At 35.8% G+C, this 9270-nt stretch overlaps 1 protein-coding gene and 1 long non-coding RNA gene across 2 annotated transcripts; both read left to right on the top strand.

Annotated features, from left to right (window-relative positions):
- Positions 1 to 381: 381 nt before the first annotated feature.
- Positions 382 to 3502, top strand: LOC113277892 (F-box/LRR-repeat protein At4g14103-like). The gene is made up of 5 exons (XM_026526865.1): positions 382 to 514; positions 1166 to 2277; positions 2467 to 2634; positions 2751 to 2849; positions 2951 to 3502. The coding sequence occupies exons 2-5, from the start codon at positions 1345 to 1347 to the stop codon at positions 3230 to 3232; spliced, it is 1482 nt and encodes a 493-aa protein (XP_026382650.1). The 5' UTR covers positions 382 to 514; positions 1166 to 1344; the 3' UTR covers positions 3233 to 3502.
- Positions 3503 to 5374: 1872 nt separating this feature from the next.
- On the top strand, positions 5375 to 8154 carry LOC113325166. The gene is made up of 4 exons (XR_003347984.1): positions 5375 to 5601; positions 6186 to 6264; positions 6822 to 6954; positions 7067 to 8154. It is a non-coding gene; the product is annotated as an uncharacterized LOC113325166 (long non-coding RNA).
- The last annotated feature ends 1116 nt before the right edge of the window (positions 8155 to 9270 follow it).

The raw sequence follows: 9270 nt of genomic DNA, 5'->3' as shown, positions 1-9270 counted from the left end.
TTATGGTTAGAGTTCATACTTCACGATATAGTTCAGGGGTAAATATGATTTTTTAACAGGTGAGATAACTGCCACCTTGCATTTAACGGGATGGAAAACGTTATTTGAAGAAAAAAAACGGGACAGTTTAGAAAAGTGCAAAAAAACGGGGACACTTTTTTTACCCTAATTCAAAACTGAGTCACTCTATCAAAATTCCTTTTTCGAAACCGGACCACAAAAAAAAAAAGAAGTGAAAATCCGAAACCGTTCGCGTGATAGGTTTTCCTGGACCCGACCCACTGACGCACCTGCTTCGAAGTTTGACGGACCCCTGGGCATTATCGCATTGGAGATCTTTAAATGTGAATGTAGCTTGTTTATTTTACTTTACTTTACTTACTTCCTCTGGTTATTTTGTTTGTCGGCCCCCACAGTGGAAACGATAGTTTCTTCCCGGCCGATTTCGTTTCCTTTAACTCCTCCAATCCCATAACGAAGGAGAAAGAGAAGAGACGATCTAAGATCTTTTAAGGTAGGGACTTCTACAATCTATTGTTGTTTTATCCAGTTTAGGGTTTTACTTTGATACTGGTTTTATTTCCAAACCCTAGATTAGCTAGGTCCTGCATTTGGTTGATTTCCGAATTTGCTAGCATTGATGATAGTGTTAAATCGGTCTAGAACACAGTTGATTCACAATTATTTGTTGAATTTGAGTTGAACAGATTTAATGTTATGATATGAAAAATTAGGGAAATTTCTGTATAAACTGAATTAGGTTTCGAGAACTGTATATTAGGTTGATATGAGTCTATAGATTTAATGTTAAACAGATTTAATGTTAAGATGCCTAAATTTTTTTATTGTTGATATGAGTCTATAGATTTAGGTTTTTCAATGGATCTGTGGTAGTTTACCGGGTGTTTTCCCATGGATTAACTGTATATTAGGTTGTTTAATGGACTTTTGTTGGATTTCTTGTAAAAGATTAAAAGGCGATGTGATCAAGTTCGCACAGGGACCTTTAGGACCCAGGAATGGCTCAAACATTGTATCGTTTTAAGTTAATAGTTGTAGCCACACATTTGCACTTGAAGCTTATGACTGCAATAATGGTCATTATTTAGCCTGATTGATCACGAGATAAATAGCTGACTGCATTAATCTATCATGTGTCCTACAGGATCAGGGTTTTCAGAAAGCCAACAATAAGTATCTGATCGAAACCATTGAATGCTAAGGCAGCCATGATCCATCTTTAAAGTTCAAAGCTGCTGGAATCGGAAGCAATATTCATGTTGACTTTATTCTTGATCTGAGTATTTTCTCTCTTTTCTCTTCTTCATGTGATTTTTAATAGCCATGGAAACAGGAAATTCATCCGATTCTTCTAACGATGAAGTAGACAGAATTAGCAAGTTAACAGAAACGCTCATTCATCACATACTTTCTTTTATTGACTTTAAGTATGCCCTCCAAACCTGTGTGTTGTCAAAGAGATGGAGATATATCTGGACTTCTCTCCCGGCTTTAAACTTCGATTCGAAGCTATATTTTTCAGGCCGTACATGTGATCACAAACGTGTTCTTGATTTCGTTGATAACGTGTTAACTCTCCGTGATAGCAGAGGTTCTGATATTCAAAAGTTTCATCTTGTTTGTGGACCTTTTTATAGTCGAGCTGATGATTTTTGGACCAGTCGTCTTCACAGATGGATAATTCATGTTGTTAAGGCTAATGTTGAAGATATTAATGTCCATTACGACAGTAAGGCAGTATTTAAGGTTCCGGATTGTGTTTTTATGTGCAAGTCATTGAAAAGTTTGAACCTAGATATATCATGTAGGATTATTCTACCAAATTCCTTATGTTTATTTCGTCTTAAGTATCTGAAACTGAAAGACTCTTCATTAAACAACGAAGAACAAATTCAAAAGTTATTGTCAAGCTGTCCTGTTTTGGAACATCTGGAGTTGAGTGATGTTAGTAGTAATGGTCATATAAGCATCTCTATTTCTTCGCTAACGCTTAAGCACTTTGGATTGCATATCAAGTATAATAAACTATGTCACAATAAATTGAGGTTATCTGCTCCAAATCTTTTGTCGTTCGCTTCATCAAGTCTAGACTTTGTTTTGCTGGATAATGTTTCTTCTCTACTCGCTGCTGATACTGATGTACAAGTAAAACCAAGAAATGCCGACTTTCCTGTGGCGTATACTTGGCAAGGCTTAGAATTTCTTGAAGTACTTCGTAATGTGAAGGATTTAACTATATCGTTTCTTCCGGTTGAGGTATATATGTTCTATTTGTTTTCTTTCTAGTTCGACCGTTTTGATTCCTTTGCTTTTCCTGATTTGATAGGCTAAATTGGTATGTGATCCCTGTAGTTATGGCTCACGCCTTGAATTTCTGTTTCTAGTTGCTAGTACAAGTTAACCCGCAATTAAAATCTAATTGAATTTCTGTTTCTGTATGACAAGGATGTCAGAAGAATTCCAGAACTGTTGCAAAATCAGCCTTTTCAATTCTCTAATCTGCTACATTTTAAGCTGCGAAAGATGAGTCTCTCACCACACTCTATGCGTGCGATTGCCTCCCTGCTCAAGATTATGCCCTGTATTGAATCCTTTACATTGGAACTTCCTCAGGTTAGTTTTGTTTTGTTGCTCATGCTATTCTTGTTTTTTGGGTCACTTTATTCACCTAATATATGTAAGAACAATTTTGATTTTTTGAGTGTTCGTCAATTACGTTTGTTATCTAGGATCGCAACATAAACGAGTATTCTGATGATGATGAATCTGATGAGGGGTCAGATTCAGACTCGGATTTGGAACCAGAGTTTGAGCCGGATAATGATGTGGTTGGTAGTCCTTAAATCATCTTGCAATTAGCTTAATTTATTATGGAGTAGTCGGGGAGATTGTAAACTAACCAGCATTATGTTGTTTGGTTGATGTGTAGTTAACTCTCAGTTTAGAAGAATCGTCATCAACCTACACCCTGAAACATCTCAAGTCTGTCGAGATTAGTGGGCTAAAAGGAAGTGATTTCGAACTTGAGTTTATCGGAATTTTGTTGAAGAATGCCATGCTTTTGGAGAGAATAGTTCTTCATCACTGCAAACCTAGATCCAGTAGAGATAAGTATTTTTATAAGGATAAAGTTAAGAAGTTTCATCAGAAGGTAATGCGTTTCTCAAGCGCCTCTTTGTCTTCCAAGGTGGCATTTTTTTTCTTCTCTTAGGAGCTGAGATGAAATTGACTTGCTGAAAAGGTATCTGGGACTTTGTATAAATAACCTCGACCAGTCCATGTCACCAAAAATTTGATTTGCTTGCTAGTTTTTTCTTCATTCTTTTTTTGGACTCTAAACTACATTTACTAGCCTGGACCCGTTAATGCTGTCATTTGAAACACGGTTGCTTGTCTATTTACTTATATTTCTATGTGTACTAGTTTTCTCTAATATCTCAGAACTCCTCTTTCTTTATCAATGGAAGTGTTTACATTTTCACCTCATGTAGCATGACATCAGAGCATAGACTGCTTATAGGTGTTTGCTGGGTATATACTCTGCTTATGAAACAAACTGACTTATGCCACCTCTAGTATTTTGCATCTACATAGGATTAGACGGACCAATTCTTAAACAAAGAAACGGTAGCTTCATCTGTGGCCAGTCTGTCCGTCAGTAGACCATTATTGTATGATCTTAATTTCTTGGGTGGAGACTAGTTGGTTAAAGAAGAAGATAGTTCTATTCCAATTAGCGATGTTTGCCGACAACATAATAGTGGAGATCTTACCCTATCTAAGGACAATAATTCTACATCTATCAGGGGTGAAATCTATTGGGATGTACCGTAAGACACATCCGATGTGGTGCCTACAGTGGATAAGCATACTCTCCATGTAGGCATAGGGCAGCACCTTATGGGATTTCCGACAGTTAACGTAGAATTATTTATCCAAGAAACTTAATATAGAAATATATCTTGAAAAATTCACCGTGTGAGAGAGGTGGTGGTGTTGAGAATGCATGGCTGTGCCTATGCGGCTCTCTTTCGGGATAAATTGAAGCGGAAATCTTTGGTGCCTAGCACAATTCATCTTGAACAGTTATCTGCTTTTGAATAACGCAGTTGGTTAGCAAAGTTGTTACACTTTTCCCACTCCCTTCCACCATTCTGTTCCACCATTTGGTGGCATTGATGTTGGTCATTCAACAAATAAAATGGTGCGGGGAAAAACAGCAGAGCCCATTTTTGTGTGTTATTAGGTGGTGCCTGGTGGACAAATTTGGAGGATAAGTTAGGATAGAAACTTTTTCGGGCTGGTTTTTATAAATAGATGTTTCAAAATAATATTTATTTAAAGTGTTCAACGCCTTTTTGGTTTTGGATTGAAAAGGGATTTTGTACGAAAATCTGGTGGTAGAGACTCAAAATCTTAAATTTTGGGTGAGGGGATTTGAACCCCACAACTGCTCGTCACTCATAGAGGACTAAACCACTGAGCCACGGCTTGGTTTTTTGATGATAATTGGACATATATTAAATATATAAGAATATTATCTTCTTAAATATACATTTGACAACTACCTAAGAACAACTAACATTATTCATGACGCTTCAAACATCAATCATAAAGCGACGCTTCACGCTTCAATATAAGAGATTCGCTTCTTAAAATTTAAAAACGCTTCATTCTTTAAAAATCTTGGTCCTGATATATTCTCGATTAATCTTTTACACGGTATGATTTTTGTTTCAAGCTTTCCTTGTTTTGATCGATCTGAACTCTTTTGGCAGTTAATGCTACTACCTTTGTTTTTTAAATAGGGTCATAAAACTGTGTTTATATTCGGTATACATCGATTTCTCTTGTTCTTTTTCCTTTTTCTTTTTTAGCTACATAAGCTATACCATGAGTTAGTTTACTAGATTCATATACGTATACACTAAACTAGATTTTGTACCCGTACTAAGCACCGGGCGTATCCGAAAACCGTTTTATCTCGTCCTGTCCAGATGTAGGATTTTTTATGGTGTTTTCTTATTAAGCTCGACATCTTTTTTACCATATTCATATTTTTTATTTAGTATGGTGTGGCTTCGCCTCGGTCTGCCGTGTATTTTTGATTTGGTATGGCTCGGCTTCGCCTCACACCGTACCTTAGTAATTTTGATTTGCATGCTTAGGATTTTTAATTTGATTAAAAGGAACTGCTTAACGTTGTACCGGTTTACATTTGTCTGGAACAGGCTTTGGAAGGAATATAATGGAACAGGTTCTTTCCAGAACCGGTTCAAATCCAGAATTCTCTAACATCAAATTTACATTGTATTTTACACACCAAATCCACATTTCATTTCAATTCATGTCTGGAACCGTAACTGTTGAATTAGAAATCCCTCATTCGATTCAATCTCCAACTCCATTTCATTTTTCGAATCAAGCCCCAACTCCATTCTCTGAACTGTCATGAAACCTAACTTTATTTTAGAAAATGAATCTAAACCTAACTTCATCCTGTTTCTTTCTTCTTTTTTTATTCAAATCTCTGATTCAATCTACGATCTCTGAGGAATCGTTGGTAGTGTGTCGAATCAGGTAGGAATTCTTTTATATTAGTGGATATGTTAAATTGTTTGTGTACTTGTTTTCGATTTTGTGAAATTCAAATTACTATCTGCTTCTCCCTAAAACTAAATTTCCTTCTGTGCAAGAAAAAACTTAATTTCAATTCAATATCATATAGCCATATATTTGATTAATGTGAGCCTCTTCAATTTTCCATTTAGTTGTATATCAAATCCAAAAGTGCCAGAAGTATTTTGTGATGACCTACTTCTCTTTGGGGATATTTTCCATGTGATTGTAGATTTTGTTAGAATTCTAGGTCTCTCTGTGCCTTGGTTTGACATGCAATCATTTAATCACTGTATGCAGTATAGATGTTTGTACATTATGCACCTAGTTTTTTCGGAAGTTGTGTCTAACACCCCTGTACCTGATTTCTATAGTCTAGGGACAACCCAATACAAATTTCAGCCTCGCCCCAACACTCAGTAGAACTGTACAGATTAAAATGTTATAGAAGTTTTGCTTCCAAGAAAAAAATGATCGAGCTAATTTGTACTTTAAGTCTTCCTAATTAGAATTGATAGCAACTCCTCATATTCTTTTGACTGCAGCTTGAGTTGTGCAAGAAACGTGCCTTGCTACTTGGAATGCGGAGGAAGCCTAAGTTGGAAGAGGGATATGGAGTCTAGGGTGAGTTTTTCGGACTTGTTGATTTGTGCTTTCTAGAATTATGATTTTACATTGAGAAATTTGACCGGTTAGTGCTTGGTATGATTGTATCCGTTGGCTTTTACGTTCCTCATTATCCGTTAGCTTTACTGATTATGATTGGAACAAAATTTTGATACCTGTTGTATTTTCCCAAGTTTGTATTTGGTTTCCGACAAACTTGCAACTGGTTGTATAAAAACATTCACACCAATGGTTGATAATCTGGAAAATAATGCATCTCTGTTGTGGGTGCCAATAAGCCGTAGATCAAATTTTCCTAGCTCATTCTCCTTATACTAATCCCTCCACATTCTGAATTTCTGACACAACCAATTGTGCCTGTCCAACATTTCCTTCAACCCTGCTATGACATTGTCATCCAATTGGCTTGTGGTTTTACTTTGATACTCGTCGATGTAATTCATTTCTGTATCAGCATGAGTATCTGCGGTTATATATGTCTCCAATTTATTCTTTTTCCTGCACAGAGCATTCTTTCTATTATGTATCTCATTTTCAGTATCTACCATGTACAGTTGGCAAAATTCAGGTAACTTATCGTCCAATGGCAATAAAGAACCAATCCAGTGATGATTTTGGCCATGCATTGTAAATCCCCATGGTGCTGAGCCATCGTTCTGATTTTTTGCCACCTTGGCCCCGTTTGAGGTAAATGCAAACACAGAATTGTAAGCCCTAATGTTGAGTATGAATTTAGATGATCGGGAACCACCACCTGAATATCTTTGTAGTATTTTAAAAATTCTGGTGTTTCTCGCAGTAGAGGGATTTTAACAGTTCCCTTCAAACAACAAAGTCCAAACTCTGACTGCTTATTCTTCTGGATTTCGTTGGTCCTCTCTTCATCCCACATCATTGCTTGACAATGAGGGCATACTGCAGTTGAACCCCCCGACATCATGCTTTGTCAGCTCCATCATTGGTCAATATAGAAGATTCAGTACAATGGTAAGTTTCGATTAGACCTTGAATCCATGCTACTTTACAGTTTAAGCATGCTTAACTTACATGTATATGGGAACTTTTCTTCTGATTCATAACCTTCATGAATTTCCTCATTTTTGTCACCCTCTTTATGCCCTAATGTTCAAAACAACAATATGCACATTAACACGTAAAAAACATATAAAAGAAGCCTTTGACTGTACCATATATAAAAGAACAGGCAAAACATGTTACCATCCATGTAACTTGCAGCGAAGGTTTTTGCTCGTTTCTTTGCAGTTGTCGATTCGTCCTCTGTTGATGCTGGTAATAATTTGGATTTAAAAGTATCAACACATGGTATCTTGCTCTTTGCAAAGAACAAATCACTATAAAATTTTAAACTTAGGTTAGGTAATTCATCAAATGCTGTCAAGAATTTGTAAACCTTTAGTATCAAGCTGATAAAGCTGATACCAATAATTTTACATGTAGTCTAGGTAATTTCGGGTGAATAACGCCCAGTCAAATATTAATAATGTCCGGTTAAATTTCGGGTGTAAGCTGAGTGTGAATGGAATATTAATGTGTTCACCAATAACGAATTGCCAAATGTCCTCTCCAGATTTACTAATGCCCAAAGTTTTGAAAAGTTTTGAAGGGGGTGTCACGTTCACCGTGCCACGGGGAAACGGATATGACTTAGTGTTTTAAAGAAGTGGAGATTATAACAATATTTTCCCTGAAAACTACACATCATCATGGTGTCTTATCGTATCCAATTCCCAATGTTAACTTTTGGGAGCGGGTGTACAACAATTATCTAATAGGTCAAATTAAAAAAGTGAAAGTAACATTTTTTCCATAAACGAAGGCAGTACAGGATTTAGGTATGTTCAAAAAAAAAAAAAAAAAAAAGGAAAGTTACACAAAATAAGGTTGCTGACATCCGAATTTTGTTTTATAGAACTAGAGCCCCTCAGGTAACAAAATAATTGTTATGCACACCTTTCCATAGTGATGAACTTTTAAGCGGAGAGCTTGGTTGGATCAAACTTAGATATTTTTGGCATGATTTTAAATCAATTAATTATTTGATGTTAGTTGGATTGAAATTTAAAGATGATGCCGTGGATTGAATATTTGTTCCTACAGATTTTTCAGTCGTCTGGTCGTTTCTTTACGTCTCTTCCAGTCTTCCTATAGGGTATGCATCACGTCGATCTAATGAACAGTCATTTGATTTATTTGTATTAATTAATAGATTCCTCCTCGGTCAAATGCAGACACATCCGATTCTCAAAGTATCAATTCCATTTCAAAATAAAAATAAATAAATTCTTCTCGATGCTTTTTACAATTATGGTTGTTAGGCTTTTGAAGCATAATTTTAAGAATGAAAGTTTTTCAAAAAAATTATAAGAAAAAGGATGAGTTTATTTTCATAGATAGAGTGGATACTGGCAGAGTTGGATGGGTCTCAGTTTGGTGGGAAATAACTTATTTATATAGGGAATGAATTTACTATTTTCATTGTTCATAACATGTAAAAAGAGATTGAAAGAAGTGACTGGACGCCTGCAAAAATTGTAGGATGCCGTTGAAAGAAATGAAAAGACCCCCACTATAAGATAAGGTCAAAAAAAATGACGAGGCTCCTGGAAAAACGGTAGGAAGATATTAAGAGAACTTATAAGCAACACTGTTAACGGGGGTGTCAAGTTTAGTGGGGTACATCAAGTCAAGGCAAAAACTGTTGTATGTTATATGAAAATCTATTTTGTTTTATTATAGTTTTGGTACACTCCCACTTAATTTGATACCTCTATTTATAAGATGCATGTCAAAACTGTAAGATAAGATTAAAAGAAATGACGAGACACTAGTGTACAACACCAAACCATTTTATTTTTTTTTAATCAGAAAATCACCAAACCATTTTTCAAAGGCACTATTTAAGATTCAGAGATATTCTAATATATGATATGGCCTATGTGTTTATGTTAATGTGGTTGTTTTTATTAATTGCATGAAGTGAGT

The sequence above is a fragment of the Papaver somniferum genome, chromosome 1 (genome assembly GCF_003573695.1).
Source record: "Papaver somniferum cultivar HN1 chromosome 1, ASM357369v1, whole genome shotgun sequence".
In the NCBI taxonomy this organism is placed as follows: Eukaryota; Viridiplantae; Streptophyta; class Magnoliopsida; order Ranunculales; family Papaveraceae; genus Papaver; species Papaver somniferum.
This window is presented reverse-complemented; position numbering and strand designations above follow the sequence as displayed.

Coding starts and splice junctions, on each gene's coding strand:
- LOC113277892 (XM_026526865.1), top strand. CDS start 1,345: ATGGAAACAGGAAATTCATCCGATTCTTCTAACGATGAAGTAGACAGA. Junction 2,635..2,750: donor TTACATTGGAACTTCCTCAG/GTTAGTTTTGTT, acceptor TTTGTTATCTAG/GATCGCAACATAAACGAGTA. Junction 2,850..2,950: donor TTGAGCCGGATAATGATGTG/GTTGGTAGTCCT, acceptor GTTGATGTGTAG/TTAACTCTCAGTTTAGAAGA.